The 17,764-nt window shown below is 50.9% G+C and overlaps 2 protein-coding genes and 1 pseudogene across 2 annotated transcripts in view; 2 read left to right on the top strand and 1 right to left on the bottom strand.

Annotated features, from left to right (window-relative positions):
- The window catches only part of GYPC (glycophorin C (Gerbich blood group)), a 45,992-nt gene that overhangs the window by 15,827 nt on the left and 12,401 nt on the right, over positions 1 to 17,764 (top strand). The window lies entirely within an intron of this gene.
- LOC123387909 lies at positions 716 to 1,459 on the bottom strand (annotated as a pseudogene).
- Positions 8,262 to 16,384, top strand: LOC106003358 (frizzled-9). Its single transcript, XM_045066466.1, has one exon. It carries the CDS (start codon positions 8,466 to 8,468, stop codon positions 10,239 to 10,241), a length of 1,776 nt encoding a protein of 591 aa, XP_044922401.1. The 5' UTR covers positions 8,262 to 8,465; the 3' UTR covers positions 10,242 to 16,384.

The raw sequence follows: 17,764 nt of genomic DNA, 5'->3' as shown, positions 1-17,764 counted from the left end.
CAAGAACCAGACATCAACCAGGGAGGCCCAAATGGGCCAGACTATGGATACACAAAGTGCCTTTGTTCCCATCACTTGATCTGCTAGTGTCCAGGCCACCAAGGAGAAGGCTCCTCTTGTAGTCTTCACTGTCTCTTGTCTTCTAGCCACCCGTCTGTCAGTATAGGCCCTAGGGGCTCTGTTACTACCCTGCAGAAAATCCTCATCTCAACATAACAGGGGTGGGAGGAAAGGCAACACACGGGCTCCCCCTGGGATTACAGCTACGGGGCCTGCCAGCTTACCTCCCAAGTTCAGAAAACAGTGCTTCTCACCCACTGCCCAAGTAAGGAAGAGGGGTAACTCTCCACATGACAGGTGTTGGGCCAGGTGCATTGCCCAGACCTTACTGAAACCTCTTACCCCTCAGGAGGTTATTACCTCTCTTTTCAGATTTGGAGCTGGATACTCAGAAGTGTGTCTGCATTTGACCAGTTATAAAATGGTGGATCCGAATTCAGTCTTAGGGTCCCTGAGTATACATCCATGTTCTTTGCCTATGCCACCAACACCAGTTGGCTGGTAGGCCATGAATCACATTCCATGACCATAAATTGAGGACCAACTGTGTGAGGTTTTGGGGATATGACAATGAACAAACTAACAGTGATCACAAAAAGGAACTTATATTCTGTGGGATTTGGACAGATAGATACTAGACGTATGGGGATAATGCTCAATACATCAGATAGTGCCAAGTGCTAGAGAAGACAATCAAGTCAAGAAAGGAGATAAGGAAGGCCAGGGATGAGGGGGGTACCATTTTATTTAATTTTGTTTTGTTTTGTTTTGTTACATAAACTAACTCCTTTATTATAGGCCAGCAGTGTTTCAAATGGTGGAACTTCTACTGGTCTTTCAACTCCTTCATCTTCGTTTTTTGTTTTGTTTTGTTTTTAAGATATTATTTATTTATTTGAGAGAGAGTGAGAAGGGGAGAGCACAAGCAGGCGAGAGAGAGAGAGACTGAGAGAGAGAAACAGGCTCCCCGCTGAGCAGGGAAATTGATGTGGGGCTTGATCCCAGGACCCCGGGATCACAACCCAAACTGAAGATTTAACCAACTGAGCTACCCAGGCACCCCACTTCTTCAGTCTTCTGATGGCAGACTTTACTGTGACAGCAGAAATGGGATCGTAGGTCCAGGCACCACCGGCCATGGATCCCATGCAGGAGCCACAATGCCAGATCCCACAGCTTGCCTTTTCATCAAGGTGACACCTTGCCACAGAAAGAGCAAGTGTACATGGCATACCAGCTCATTTCAGTCTTCTTTTTCCTGAGGGAAGCTCCATAAAGGGTCCTATGTTTACCCACAATTCCGACATTCTTGGAAGGTTTAGCCATGTTGCAGCAAACTAGGTCTGAACCCAGAGATGTGAGGGAGATGAGGGAGATATCATTTTAGAGAGCATGGCCAAAGAAGTCTTCATTGGGAGAGATAATGTTTGAAAGGAAGCAGGGAGTCAAAAAGGAATATCTGAGAGAGTACAAAATAAGCAGAGAGCATAGCAGGTACAAAGGCCCTGAGGTAGGAGGAGACCTGGTCTGATCAAGGAACACTGAGGAGGCAGTGTGACTAGAAGAGAATGGTGGAAAATAGTAAGAAAGAGACAAAGACCAACAGGGGAGGTAGCAGAAAGACAATGGGACTATCTCCTAGCACCTGTTGTGGAATTCCACAATCCTCCCAAGTTTGGGGACTTCCAAACCTCCTGGTAGAACGCTTCTGCCCCTAAGAGAGGAACCCTTGAGCATTCAGCTAATGCTCCAGCAAAAGACTAAGAGCGAAGACCTGGAGCCATGGCATCCGGTGAGAATGACTGGGAGGGGAGAAGAAGCTAGGGAATTCTGGAGGAGTGCCTGAAATGCAGGGGAATGGGAGACGTGGGGTACTGTAATACCAAGACCCCCCATTTGTCCTCAGCCGTCCTGAGAGATGCTTTAGTTGAGTGCACAGGTGTGTGTACACACAGAGGCCAGCTTCCAGAAGCCTTTCTGATATTGCTAGTTGCATCTTCTGGGTCTGAAGGTTTTCTGCAAGGACTAAGTGTGAGTGCAGGGCCCAGAGCCCCAAGTACCTGCAGTTCACAGGGAAGCTGGGAGCAAAAGGGATGTGAATCAGCCCCTCACCTGCAACTCTGGGTACATGGAAGCTCTGTGGGTACCGACCCAGCAGAGAGCACAGAGCAGCAACCTTCTCCCCTGCAGTGGAGGGTCTGGCCTAGAAGGGGGTGAAGAGAGAACCATGAAAGAGTGTGGACAAAGGAGGTCCACCCTGCTGTTCCTGATGTTCAAGCTGCCACCTTGCTGGGGAAGGAGGTCCTCATGCCATATTCAGCCTCACCTCGTTTTCGCTGGCAGAATGAAAGCACAGACCAGAAATGCAGGCTCCTTCTCCTGGAAATCAGAGAACTGAAGAGACCAGCTCAGGTTCAGACAGCTTAGGTTAGAGCCCAGGATTCCACCACCTCAGGCTCTCTCCCCACCACCCCACCACCCATATGCAAGATAGAAATTCATGCAATTCTCCCCGCAGGCCAGCCACACTAATAGTCAGGGTCATAAGCATGGGAAAGATGTTAAGAGGTTATTTGCACCTGCTTTATATTTGCACACTTTTCTGTTTAGTCTGATAAGCAGTCCAAACAGCAATTCAGTTAAGTGACCAAAGCCACTTAAACACATACACACAAATTCATCCTGTGTGCCTCCTCCCCTCAGAGAATATGATCCCAGCATGAGAATCCAGCTTCTACGGGAATGACTGGCTTCTCATCTCCACCTGAGGGCCCTGTTGGAAATCACGCCCCCTGAGCAACTGTTTGTGCTTGGAATCACTGGCACATAGCAAAGCCATTCACACTTCCTATCTCACTCTGTCCTCACCCAGCCTGGTACTGCGGAGGAGGGAGGGGTGGACAGGACATTAGCATTTATCGAACTCTCTCTGTGCCTGCGTGCCAGGGCAGGCTGTTCATGTGCCCACCGGGAAGGACGGCACTATTACACACCTGCCTAGATGAGGAACTTAGGGTTCTCACACAGCTCAGTATCCTGAGTGTTCCTGGGGTAGATGTAAAGTCTGTCTCAAGGGCACACCCATAGCACATGGTGGAGTCCGCACTAGGATTCAGGTATAACTTGATCACACAACCTCTGCAACTCGCCAGGTTCATGGGTAGGCAGGCAGTGCACCCCTGTCTATGACACCATGTGTTTTATGTGCCACAGTTCTAAGGGGGAAAATGCTTCAAGCTTAAATACTCCCTGCTCCCCCCAATACACATGCACATAAACATAGACACCCAAGTCAGGAGAGCTGCAAGGCAGCACGCACCCTCACTGGGCTCAGGTCTTTGTAAGCTTCAGACCCAGTGGGTATAAGGTTCCCCACTCACTCTTACATAGGGAAGCCTGGGGTTCCTTGTCCTGAGCCCCTCTCCATTTGTACCAGTAGGGCCCAGACTCACAGGCAGGTAGCCAGCTTGACTATGTCTGAGTGCGAGGACATTCTATTTCTTCCCCAGCCTTTTTCCTTCCCCTTTATTCACACTGAAGGAAATGGAACCTTCACCTAGGCCTGCCTCTGATAAGAGACTCGAGGCGCTGAGCTGAGCCTCTTATCAGGGAGTTGCAGGGAGATCTGGTGCCTGCCTGGTGGGCCTGGGGCTGATAAAGTGGGTCTGGGCCCAGCCGTTCACCACTTGCTTTCTCAGACCCATCCCCAGGGCCCAACCCCTCAGAAACAGGAACAGTGAGACCCAGGAAGCTTCTCTCCATTCTTAAGCACCAGATAGACTCCTGGTGGCCACAGGCAGCAAGACCCAATGAGGAGCAACTGGGGTAAATGTTTGGCAAGGAGGGTTGATGGAGAAGGGGATGGTAGAGACTTTTGGGGGAGATGGACATGACAATGGACCTGGTGCCTCCCATGGAGATATCCGGACTACATCTATGGATTGAGCCAACTCCGAGTTCTCTGGGAGGCCTGAGGCCTGAGCCTTCAGACGACCTGCCAGGATGGCTCCATCAAAGCAGACTCGTGGGCAAGTTGCAGCTCTTGACAGATACCCAAACTGGGACTGTGCTGGTGGTGCGCCCTCACCTGGAGACTGAGCTCAAGGAGATTGTCACTAGAATATCAAGATATGAGCAGCTCTCAGACACCAAGGCTGACAAAGTCTGAAGAGCTAGAGATCAAGGGAAAGAGCAGTAGGATAGCCAGGGTTGGGGGGACACAAAGGAGGCCTCCTCCAGTCTCTTCCCTGGAACCAACCAAACCATCACTGTAATCATTCTCTAATCATTAGCCGAAGGATCAGTATATATAAAATTTCTGTGCAATGTGGAGAGATAAATGCAAAAGATGGTTTTACACCTGCACCTAGTAGGTGCTCAGCAATTGTTTTAGCAATCACTATACAACTCCTGCTTTCAGAAGCTCTCTTTTATATGATTTTTTTCCTGCTACATTTCAATCCGGTCTGCTGAGAAGACCTCTCTCTCACTCAGTAAGCTTTTGATGACCTGACTTACTATGTGTAAGCCACCTTGCAAAATGCCAGGATACTGAGACAAAGATGCCGTGGCCCTCCCTACCCCCAGGGTAGTTTTCACATACTTGATGAGTCTGTGCATAGTAACAGGAGGTCACTTCCACTGGGAGGTCAGGAGAGACATCCTCCTTGATGTGTAGACATTCATTCACAAGGTAGGCCCCAGGTGGACTGAACTTCAGGCAGAGGGAACAGCATAAGCCCAAAGCCAGGAGGTATGAAGTGGAATTAGAATCCATGTGACATACAGTGGGCCCACATACAGTGGGCTCTGCTACTACCCTGCATGAAATGAACTACCCTGCATGAAATGAACACATGAAATAATAATGTGAAAATTCAGGCTGGCTTGTGTCTGTGGCTCTGAGCTCTCCCCCGGGTGCATTCCCCTGCCAGTCTATCATGAGCTGACAAAGAACCAAATAGTCTCTGGAGCTGTCTTGCAATATGTAGGACATACTTTCACCAAGAAATTTGTTGTTGTTTATCTAACATTCAAATTTAACTGGTGTTCTGCATTTTATCTGGCAACCCTAGGAGGATGGGACCTGGGCATGGGTGTTTTTTAAAGAGTTCCATGTGATTCTGATGTGCAGCCAGAGTTGAGAACCATAAACAAGAAGTTCTTGCTTTGAGGGAAGAACCCACATACTCAGTGCCTCAACTCCCAGGCCAGGTGCCTGGGTGCAAAGCCCTCTGGGTAAATGGAGCACTCCTAGTCTTAAAAACTATCCTTATTTCAAACATTTTCAAGATCCCCTTCTGACTCATTCATCCCAGCCACACATGGATGCTTCCCACAATGGTCAAAAACCTATTTTTTACATAAATTAGAAGATCTGAAACACATCCTGATATTTAATACTTTAAGAGATTTATGTATTTTGTAAGCATTTGTTTTACATAATTATATTATATAATTATGGAACCTATTCATTAACTGTATATATTTTAGTACAAAATAATAAATCACTGTTCATAATCCTCCTACCTCTTCTATCACACCGTCTTCTTCACTTAACTTCTAATCACACTCCTGTCAGAACCTCAAATTCTTTAACCCTCAAGATGCCTAGCCTTGTCAAGTGTAACTTGCTGGACCTCCCCCCCACCACACACACCTCACACCTCTCTGCTCATGTCCACTACTCTCAGCCTTGATAGCCTCTCGTTGTGTCATGCTGATCCTTTCTTGGTGGCTTCTAAGTGTTCTTCTAAACTTGGAAGAGAAAAGGCTCTCCTCTCCCTCCCCGTACTACTTCAGAATATCTAGAGAATCTCCTTTTTCATAATCTTTCACCTGCTCATGGCCTACAATAGAAGGTATAGTTTCTTTAACCTGACCTTTAAGATTATCTACTTCCTGGGGCCCCAGAGTGGCTCAAGCAGTTAAACATTTACTCTTGATATCAGCTCAGGTCATGATCTCAGGGTCCTGAGATCGAGCCCAGCATCTGGCTCCATCATTGTCTCTCTTTCCCTCTCCCTCTACCCCTCCACCCCCACTCGTGCTCTGCTCTCTATCTCAAAAAGGGAAAAAAAAGGACTCTTTTCTTCCTATAATGAGATGAATAATGAAGTTTATTAATGATTTTGAATCCAGTAGTGATTGTGGAAGAAGTAATAAGACACGGAAAAAGAAGAGAGGAAAATAAACCCAAGATATGTACCGGATCTAGCCATTCATTTCTCCTTCCTTCTCCTAAAATCATAACTTCTATATTTCCCCAAAAAATAGGTATGTGAAAGGTGTAGAATTAAAAACTGCATTTTTAAAAATATGAAACCATCTCTGCTAAAAAGGACAAAATTATTTGAAATCTGCTCTTAGACCATCTGACCTATCTGGGAGCCCGAATCCTAACTAGTTAAACAGATCCATCTCTGTAACAGGCTGATGTCTCTTTTGGTAACTCTGTTTTCATTCTGTCACTTGGTCTGATAGAATAGTATATTTTGTCTGTATTTACCGTTTTGCTCTAAGATTATGTGTTAGATTTCAACCCTGCAATTGATAAGCTAAGATCCCTAATGAGGAAAGATGCACAATGTCTCCTGTCCATACAGCTGTATTAAAACATCCAATTCACCACTCCTGTTGGTTATGAGAGATAACCAGTTATTGGACTTTAGCCATACTACCTGCAAAATTCCCAAGTGAAACAAAGTCTAAGTTTGTTGGCTTTCTTGATTGGTCTCCAGGGCATTTATCACTTTCTGTGAAAGAAACATTTAATTTAGATGGCAGTTGATTTGTGTCATGGGATTTCAACTGACAGGAGGAAGAATTATGTATGTGTTTATAGCTTCTTTGCTTTTAAAAGATTAATGTTGGGGAAGTATAAATCACAAGACCTGATCGGGGGGCTGGGAAGATAGAACAGGAGAGTGCCAGGGTGATGGATTGAGACGTATTATAGAGTGTCTTCATCAGCCAGAAATACAGTGGGAGGATGGAGTGGAGGGGTGGTGGGTCACGTGTGGTGAAGAGAAATAGCTTTTCCTCCCCGAGTACAAACACAGCACAGGGGCTTGACTGGGGGCAGCCAGCTTCCTGGCTGTAGTGCTGGGTACAAAATGAGGTAAACTGGTGACTTCCTGAAGCCCCCTTTCTGCTCTAATACCCAGAGGACAAAGGAGGGCTAACAGCATAGTGGGAAGCATCTGGAAGCCCAGCTATCCCAGGAGATAAACAAGGACTCCCTACTCCTCAAGTCATAAGCACTGTATCGCTCTGCTTCCCCCACAGGGGCCCTGAATCCGGGGGCCATATGTGTGAACACACATGTGCAGGAGCTATACTCAAATAAATGGGAATGATAAGAAGAGCTTGCTTGTATTGGGAAGTGCCTCTCTTGGTGCCATGAAGGTACATCCTTCTGTATTGTTGAGTTAGCTGAGCATTAGATTATGAGACTGACGTGCTGCCTACTGCACTAAGGAGGCACCTTAGCTGAGCATTAGAGACAGTCATATGCAGGTGGGACTCAGGTACCTATAGCCGTAACTTTCTGGTGCCACAATCCACACTCCCTGTGCTGTGCATCACAACGCCCCCTTCAATCACTTTAAGATAACTTCTGTAGAGCACTGTGTTGATGTACGTTTGCCCTACTCTTCGTCACTGCCCCCAAGCAATATACGCCCAATATCTAGGTCAAAATGTACCCTCCCTTTCAAACACTAGTCCAGCTTAAAAAAACGAAGCACCACAGTATCATTCACAATACTAGCTAACAGGTGTTACATATTAAATCATACTGTGCCATCTATATGCATCATCTCATGTCATTCTCACAACTTTCCTCTGAGGTAAGTTCTCTCATGATCCACTGCATATGTAGGAACAGTGAGCCTCAGCACACCTCAACCCAGGATCGGGAGAAAGCTGCATCTTTTGGTGTAGATGCCCTCACTGACTTAAGAGGAGGAGAACTATTCCAGGGAATGGAAGAGGAGCCATGCATGCCTCTTACTCCTGTGGCTTTCCTTCCTTCTAGAATCCTCACCACAGCTTTACCCTTCTGGTCTGGAATCTGGAGGTTCTACTGTCTCAGGGCCACTTGGGCCTCCCATGGCAGTTCTTGGGGGCAAGTGGTCTTGTCTGTCTTTAGAATGTGGGCACTCGGGAGGCGCCGGCTCTGGCTCCGCGGCCGCTCGACTGGCAGCGGCGGCGGCGGCTCCGTGGGCTCGGCGCCTCCTCTCCCTCGGGCGGCTTCCCTGCGCGCTGCCGGGGCGCCCGGACGCACGCGGGCGGCTCGGCGATGGCCCGCGCCCCGCGACGTGGCGGGCGGGCACGGGGACGCCGGACGGCGCGGCCCGAGTGAGCCGGGGCCGCCCTCCTGCCCTCGGCCGGGGCCGCCCGGGATGGCCGTGCCGCCGCTCGGCTGGGCGCCGCTGCTGCTGCTGTGGCAGCTGCTGGCGGCGGGCGGCGCGGCGCTGGAGATCGGCCGCTTCGACCCGGAGCGCGGGCGCGGGCCGGCACCCTGCCAGGCGGTGGAGATCCCCATGTGCCGCGGCATCGGCTACAACCTGACCCGCATGCCCAACCTGCTGGGCCACACATCGCAGGGCGAGGCGGCCGCGGAGCTGGCGGAGTTCGCGCCGCTCGTGCAGTACGGCTGCCACAGCCACCTGCGCTTCTTCCTGTGCTCGCTGTACGCGCCCATGTGCACCGACCAGGTGTCGACGCCCATCCCCGCCTGCCGGCCCATGTGCGAGCAGGCGCGCCTGCGCTGCGCCCCCATCATGGAGCAGTTCCACTTCGGCTGGCCGGACTCGCTGGACTGCGCGCGGCTGCCCACGCGCAACGACCCGCACGCGCTCTGCATGGAGGCGCCCGAGAACGCCACGGCCGGCCCCGCCGAGCCCCACAAGGGCCTGGGCATACCCCCCGGCGACCCGGCCTCGGGCCCTGGCCCCGGCGGCGGCGGTGGCGGCAGCGGCGGCACCTGCGAGAACCCGGAGAAGTTCCAGTACGTGGAGAAGAGCCGCTCGTGCGCGCCGCGCTGCGGGCCCGGCGTCGAGGTGTTCTGGTCGCGGCGTGACAAGGACTTCGCGCTCGTCTGGATGGCCGTGTGGTCGGCGCTGTGCTTCTTCTCCACGGCCTTCACCGTGCTCACCTTCCTGCTGGAGCCGCACCGCTTCCAGTACCCCGAGCGCCCCATCATCTTCCTGTCCATGTGCTACAACGTCTACTCGCTGGCCTTCCTCATCCGCGCGGTGGCCGGTGCGCAGAGCGTGGCCTGCGACCAGGAGGCGGGCGCCCTGTACGTGATCCAGGAGGGCCTGGAGAACACGGGCTGCACCCTCGTCTTCCTGCTGCTCTACTACTTCGGCATGGCCAGCTCGCTGTGGTGGGTGGTGCTGACCCTCACCTGGTTCCTGGCCGCCGGCAAGAAGTGGGGCCACGAGGCCATCGAGGCCCATGGCAGCTACTTCCACATGGCGGCCTGGGGCCTGCCGGCCCTCAAGACCATCGTCATCCTGACGCTGCGCAAGGTGGCGGGGGACGAGCTCACGGGGCTCTGCTACGTGGCCAGCATGGATGCGGCGGCCCTGACGGGCTTCGTGCTGGTGCCTCTCTCCTGCTACCTGGTGCTGGGCACCAGCTTCCTCCTGACCGGCTTCGTGGCCCTCTTCCACATCCGCAAGATCATGAAGGCGGGCGGCACCAACACGGAGAAGCTGGAGAAACTCATGGTCAAGATTGGGGTCTTCTCCATCCTCTACACGGTGCCCGCCACCTGCGTCATCGTGTGCTACGTCTACGAACGCCTCAACATGGACTTCTGGCGCCTTCGGGCCACAGAGCAGCCCTGCTCGGCTGCCAGCATGCCCGGGGGCCGGAGGGACTGCTCGCTCCCAGGGGGCTCGGTGCCCACCGTGGCTGTCTTTATGCTCAAAATCTTCATGTCGCTGGTGGTGGGCATCACCAGCGGTGTCTGGGTGTGGAGCTCTAAGACTTTCCAGACCTGGCAGAGCCTGTGCCACCGTAAGATGGCAGCTGGCCGGGCCCGGGCCAAGGCCTGCCGGGCTCCAGGGGGCTACGGCCGTGGCACCCACTGCCACTACAAGGCCCCCACCGTGGTCTTGCACATGACTAAGACGGACCCTTCTCTGGAGAACCCCACGCACCTCTAGGGACCCAGGCCTGCGCGGGGCGGCTGTTGCCTGCCCCCCCCGCCCCCCCTCTGGAGGAGACAGCTGACTAGCAGCTGCCCAGCTGTCAAGGTCAGGCAAGTGAGTTCGAGGGGCCAAGGACCAGGGCGGGGAGACTCTGCCGCTGCCACCCTCAGTTGCTGGGACCAAGTGAGGCTCCCTCCCCGGCAGCGGCTGAGGGCAGGGAGTGGGCCTGGCCAGGTCCCCACAGGGTCCCCACAGGGAGCGTGTGGCGAGGAGGAGGGGCAGAAGGGGGCGTGGTCCAGCAGGGAGTTTATTTAATGATGTAATTTATTGTTGAGTTTCTCTGGAAGCTGTGACTGGAATTAAACCCCCCACCCCGTGTGGCAAAAAAAAAAAAAGAATGTGGGCACTCATGCCCTCATCTGACAGGATTTCCCTGAGGCTTTGAACCAAGATCCCCAAGCAGCAGGAGTCCCCTCTACCTCCTATTCTCCTTGCCACCCAGCTCCTCTCCTAATCGGAAAGAGCTCTGCTGCTCCTGCCTGTCAAACCTGGTGAAGGAAAGAGAAAAACATTTTCTCCATCCTGTTCGCCAACTGATGAGCCTTCTGGAAAGCCAATAACAAAGCATGGCTAACTAAATCATCATTATTTACACATGCAGCCTGATCGAGGACATTTAGTCATGTAATTAGGTACCTAATTATGCTGAAAATGCAATTATATGATTTTTTTTAAGTGAATTAACTCCTCCAGAGAAGTGGTAAGGATTAGTGCACATGATCCAGCTAGAGAGCAGGGACAGTAGAGAGCACGTCAGTGTGACCCTGGGCTGTGCAGAGACTGAGTGACCTGTACCTGAGTCACTTGTGTGAGCACACACACACACACACACAGTCTGTTGGCTTCACTTCTGTGTTCCCAGGACTCCACACTGGCCTGCTGCATACCAGGAGCTTAATAAATGACATCCATTAATATCATTGAAAGCTTAGTGTGCATCTGTGGAGGGATTGTTTAATGACTGACTTGGAGACTCTTAAGGAGGTAATTTATTTAACATGAGAAAAGCAGGTGTGCAGAAAAATGATAAAAGAGTCAGCTGGGACATGTCAGAGGATATTTTACGCAACATCACTTACTCATTCACGTAGCATTGTGTCAGACATTGAGGTATATAAAATACAGTCCTTGCCCTCAGTGTGGAGACAGACAACTGCAAAGCAGGTTAATGGTGATTTGAACAAGTTGTTCAGCAAACTGCAGCCTTCAGGCTAAACCCAGCCTCTGGCCTGTTTTGATAGAGTCATGGTTTTTACATTTTTTAAATATTGTAAAAAAGCAGACAAACAAACCAATGAATAGAACAAAGAAAGAAGAATATATGTGGTCTATGTATAGCCTAAAATATTTATGAGAAAGTTTGCTACCTTCTGCAGGGATAGAGGAAGGAGCACACAGCCCTTTGCAGAAGTCACAAAAGACTTCCCAGAGAAGGTGACATGATCTAAACCTGTTTGCAGAACTGGAGTTTGGAAAGGCCCTGAGACTTGGCGCAGCACTCAGGCCTCCCAGGAGCTCCCTTCCAGCCTGGCGGCTGGAACATGAAAAACAAAGATTAAGGACAAATCGAGAGGATTTCTAACTGAAATAAGGGCTGTAGGCATCCAGAAGTTCTGAAATGTCAGACAGTAGAACTTGGACTGGATATTCAGCAGAAGAACCAACAGGCATTTTCCCAGACACACTAACATGCCCCAACATCAGTCAGAGGGAAGGGACAGATGACTCAGCTTCTCAGGCCCCTTCTAGCCTAGAGGCCATAGACTTAGCTCTGAATCATCACAGGGTCCCTCTTGGGACTGAGTGACTGGGGAGAGAAGAGCAGCTGCATGGAAGAGAGAGACACACACAGACACACAGCTCTACGAGGGCCCCTGACCTCCCACACACAGACACCAAGGACACGAAGTTTCCTAGCCCTCTTCTCTGTGGCTCAGGGCTTTCCTCCTGACCAGGTCCTCAGCGCTGCCTGGCATCTCTGTTCCTAAGCCTCCAGACTGCATCACCAAGCCCCCTTCCCTCAGCTTCTTCTCCCTTGGAGGAAGATCAGCCTGGCTTCTGGAGGACGTTGTGTTTCTCTCCCATGTTCTTGTGCCACTGGGCAGTGTGGAAACAAAGGTTACTTCCAAGGTACTGTTACTTCCTTGCTTCTAAAAAGCACACATCTGTTCTCTGAAGCCGTTGCCTCTGCTGCCTCTCTCACACACATGGCCACTGTCATTCTTAATGCCGTTCACCCTCAAAGGTGACTTACCTCAACTGCAACTGGCATCAGCCACTAGCTCCTACAGTCACTCACTGACAGGGGATACTAAGAATGACCCCAGTCTCCATTTCAGTCACCCTGCCCTCCAAAGCCCCTGGTACTCCTAGCTCCTGCCCATGTCCATTCCATATCTCCACTCAGGCAATTCCTCAGCCCAGAAGCTCCCCGGGCCCTGCAGCCTGGCCACCTCCCTTCCTTTCTCACCTCCCTTCCACAGCTCAGATTCTGCGGCCCATTGCTGTGGCCTTTGTTGTATGTCCTCAACTCCTGCCAGTAATTGCTAGGAAGTATGTTCAAGCCCACTACTTCTCACCTCTTCCACTAGGGTCCAAGCCACCATTCTCTCCACCCTGGGTTTTACCACAGCCTACCATGGTCCCCTTCCCTTGCACAGTGTAATCCTGTCAACGTCTCAGTTCATGTCATTCCTTTTCTCAGAATCCTCCCATGGCTCCCATCTACCTCAGGGTGAGACCTAGTGGCCATCCCAGGATCTCAAGGCCCTACGTGGCCCCAGTTCATGCTCCAACCCTGTCTTCTACAGCTCATTTCACCACGGCCACACTGGCCATCTGGGTGTTCCTGAAATATGCAAAGCTGCTCCCTCTGTGTACAGCACTGTTCCCCAGATACCCTCATCCTGCCTTCATAGCCTGGGTCAGACCTCAGCCACATGCCACCTGTTTCCTGATGCCCTCCCAGCTGCACTGTTTAAACTTGCAGCCCCCCCCCTCCCCCGGAGCCCCACCCTTTTTTTCTGCTTCATTGTTTCTATTAGCACCATCTAGCACACTATAGAGCTTATTAATTTCTCCTTTGCATCATCTGCATTTCTTCCCTAGAACATGAACTCCAGGAGGACCAGATCTCTGAGCTGTTTGTCCACTGCTGTCACCCAGCTGGTTCGGGCCAAATGCTCTTCTCGTCTTTTCTCATTTTCTCCTGTTGGCTCAGTCTAGATGATCCATCTCCTTCGTGCTGCATGCCTGCATCCAAACATGCCCATGGCTGCAAGCACACCCTACTAACTCACACACAAACACATGCTTACACACTTTCCCACTCACACACACTCACACTGACCAGCCCCACCTCAGCGCTTCAACCAGAGCCCCAGTGTGCTGCCCAGCAATCCATCCCCTCTCCCTGCCTCCACTCTCTCCAGCTTCCCACATTCTGTAGAAGGTTCTGTTTCAGTTTATCTCACTGGGAAACAAAAAAGAAAAAACACTTCAAATACCAAAAGCATGTATAGGAATGTTTTAGTGGAGCTTTGCCACGAAGGGCACAGAGAAAGGGGCCAGGAGCAAGAGGGAGACAGGGTATCAGGGAAGGTTTTCCTTCTCTTAAATTTGGGATGGTCATGCTGCCAGAAGTGATCGGGTGGAGGGACTGATTCAGTGATGCAGGGGAGAAGGGAGGATCTCAGCAGAGTCCAGTAAGAGATGGGTCTAGTACACACACAAAGGTGTAGTGGTAGGGAGCCCAGACAGCCCTGGACAGCATCAGATGGAAAGCTGAGATGTTCCTGATACGGTGCTCCCTGCTTTCCTCCTAGTCCTCTCCTGATCCCTCCCAGGATGCCCTGTGGAAATCCCCTGGCTCAGCTCTTTTCCTCTTCTCCCTGCCCTTGGCTGTTAATGCCATCGAGGCCCTGGAAGCCCCAGCTGGGGCTCCAGCCCTTACCTCTCCCCTGAACCCCAGGCCCTGTGCACAGTGGCCTACCTTGTGCCTATGCTGCAACCTGAAGTCTCTCTGGGCATAGCAACAACCCCCCCCAACCCCAGTGATCCCCCACTCACCTCCTGCCCATAGTGAATGCAGCCCAGCCCTCTTGCTGGGGCCAAACCCTTGACTCTTACTCCTCTCTTGTTTGTTTTTTCTTTCTTTCTTTCTTTCTTTCTTTCTTTCTTTGTTAGTTTCTCTTTCTTTCCTTCCTTCTTTAATTTGTTCATTTTACATCTAATCCAGCAGCAACTCCTATTGACTCCAATTCCAGACGTGTCCAAAATACCTCCATTCTTTCTCACCAGCACCACCGCTGTGCAGGCCTAAGCACTTCTCTGGACCCCAACTGTAGGGGTCCCATCCTCACCCCAACATCTCTCCTCAGCACGGCAGCCATGGTGACACTGCTCAGATAGAAACTTCGCAAACAGTCCTGCGGGAGACCCTCCCTGGCCTCCCACCCTTCACAGATGAAAGCCATACTTCTTTCTACAGTAGCGTGCCACACCTTCTAGGCCCACAGTCTCTGGCTCACCCCAGAGCTCACCAAGCTAGCCTGCCCCCGGCCTTCACACTGGCCAATGTCCAGCTGGAACACTCCTCTTTCAGACTCAGAATGAGCAAGGCTCATTCTCTCCCTGCTTCACACTGTATTAATGGGATCGGGCTGCTACCACAGAGCACTGTGCTATGGCCTGGAGGACTTCAACAGCAGACATTTACTCAGGGTTTTGGAGACTGGGAACCCAAGATCAAGGCACTGACAGATCCTGTATCTGGTGAGAGCCTGCCTGCTTCCCAGTTCATAGGTGACCATCTTCTCTCTGGGTCGTCACATGGCAGGAGGGGTGAGGGAGCTCTCAGAGTCTTTTTATTAAGGCACTAACCCCATTTATGATGGCTCCACCTCCCAAAGGCCCGACCTCCTAATGCCATCCCAGTGAGGGCTTTCAACATATGAATTTTGGGAGGATGCAAATATTCGGTCTCTAGCACAACCCAAAAGCATTTCCTCTGAAAGGCCTCTCTGATCACTCTCTCTCTCTTCTCCCTTTTTATGCCTCATAGCATCTATCACCACCAGGCCTTGTAGCATGGATCCACATCTTTCATGAGCTATCGGTTGCTCCCTCCTCTAGAATGGAAGATGCTGAGGACAGGTTTTGTGCTGTGCACTGTGAAATCCTCAGGCTCTAGGACAGGAACACAGTAGCCATTCAGAGACTTTCGTTGGATGAATGATTCTGGAATGAGCTTTGGAATTAGACCTGGATTCCAATCCCAGAACTTATCCATTGTTTAAACTTGGGCAAGTTACCCAACATCTCTGAGCCTCAGTTTCCTTAACTGTGAAGTAATAGGCATCATAACATCCGATTCAATGATTATAAAATTATAATCAATCAATTATAAAATGAGCCCCAAGTGGTGGCAATGGCATCATTATCCACATCAGGAAAGGAGAGTTTCAAGCAGGAAAAGAGAGCCTTGGGCAATCAGGATTCCTGGGGAAGTAGAGGATGTGGAGGCAAGACAGGAAACCTAGGCCTCAGGGTGTGAAAGAGAGAGCACACAAAGGCCAAGCAGACCCATGAAGGTTTGGGGAAGTCTGAGAAGGTGACCTTGTCTTCAGAAAAGCTTCTGAGGCAGGGTGACTGCAGAGAAAGGCTTTATAACACCAGCCTCTGTTATTTCCTAAGCTGAAAAGATGAGGTCCTCCCTAGGTCCCTGTGCCTGAAATCAGGATTGGGAAGACTTATCACTGGCTCACTTCCCGGGTGCACTGTCATTCTGAGCCTCATGCCTCACTGAGAGCTACTTACAGAATTATTTTCCCCATTATGGATCTTGCTTATCATCCATGTGCTTGACCTTGGGCTAGAACAGATATAGCTGGGAAGCTCACAACCCACCATCAGTGGTAGGGACCATGCCTTAGAGAAGCAGCTGCATCAGCTCGAAGAGGGGCCCTATAGGACTGCACATCCTGAAGGGCTGTGTTTGTGTCTGTGCACTTGTGTGTAATATAATACAGGAATTTTGGGTGCCTTGGGTTGTTCAGTCGATTAAGCGTCTGCCCTCATCTCAGATGATCCCAGGGTCCTGGGATCAAGCCCCATATTGGGCTTCCTGCTCAGCAGGGAATCTGCTTCTCCCTCTCCCTGCTCATGTGTGTGCTCTCTCTCCCTCTCTCCCCCTCTCAAATAAATAAATAAAATATTTAATAAAAATAATACAGGAATTTCCATAAAGAGTCAAAATCGAGGAAAGGGAACAGTAGAACACTTACATTCTAAACGGACACTAGACATATCCTAAGTGGAGTCCACACTGGGACAAGCATGGTCACCCATAAATTGTGGTCTCAGAGAAGCTAGATAGCCACCCAGAGCATCCCTGAGGGCAGTTGTGGGAGAATACAACACTGCATTGTCCTTATCTCTCTAAGTGGCCTTCAGCATCTCTCCACCTCTGGCCAAGTGAAGAGAACCTGAGAGAGTCCCCAGAGCATGCAGAGCTGATGCCACAGAGAAGCTGGCTCTGCATCCATCTGTGCAATAGGGGCAGCGGCAGCACATCCTAAATCTCCCCTGCTCTGCAGGACGAGGCCCAGAGGAGTTGGGTGTGAACATCCTCAAAGCAGCCCACTCACAGGAGCTCCATCCAGTCCGGACAGGGGCCTGCTGAAGGATCCATCAGCTCAAGGCCCACCAGGGTCAGGGGTGGACACACCTTCCTCAGTTCATCCCAGTGGCCATCACTCTACCCTCAGAAAGAGCCTTCCCAGTCCAGAGCTCCCCACCAACACCAAACAACCCATGTCGCCCATTAGGGGGTAGAAAGGTGGTTCCTCCTGGCCTCGTATCTCCTTCCCACTGCAGCTCTGGAGGGGCCAAACTCAGAACTGGTGAGGAGAGAGGAATTAATGAGAGAAGGCCAGGCCCCCTTTCCCCTGCTGGGCAAGCTGAGCATAGTGAGAGCTTTTTAAAAAACATTTTATCTTATTATGGTATGAACACTTACTATGAGACCTACCCACTTAACCAATGTTCCAGGGTACCAAGCAGTTGATTGTGGACACAGTATCATATGACACAGCTCTAGAGCTTTCCACCTTCCTTTTCTGAAACTATGTTCATTGATTAGCAAGTCCCCTTTAACCCCAGGACCTAGCAACCACCATTCCATGCTTGGATTCTATGAATTTGACTATTTTAGTTTCCTCATGTAAGTGGAATCATGCAGTATTTGTGTTTCTAGGACTAGCTTATTTCACTTAGGACTTTTAAAATGGGTATGAGACCAAAGCTTTTGTTGTGGACTGGACTCCCCTGGGAGGGACTGGAAAGTTAAAGAATCGACCCACGATGCAGTCCCCGGCCAAGAGCAGCTACACAGAGCATGTTCTGACAGTTTAGAGGGGGGACAGAAGCTGTGTCCCCATTGTACAGCCCTATCCTTCCCCTGCCTGCCTCTCCTACAC

Source organism: Mustela putorius, unplaced genomic scaffold (assembly GCF_011764305.1).
Source record: "Mustela putorius furo isolate JIRA1106 unplaced genomic scaffold, ASM1176430v1.1 tig00003867_pilon_pilon_pilon, whole genome shotgun sequence".
NCBI classification, from domain to species: domain Eukaryota; kingdom Metazoa; phylum Chordata; class Mammalia; order Carnivora; family Mustelidae; genus Mustela; species Mustela putorius.
This window is presented reverse-complemented; position numbering and strand designations above follow the sequence as displayed.

Excerpts from the sequence above, each read along its gene's own strand:
- LOC106003358 (XM_045066466.1), top strand. The coding sequence starts at position 8,466 with ATGGCCGTGCCGCCGCTCGGCTGGGCGCCGCTGCTGCTGCTGTGGCAG.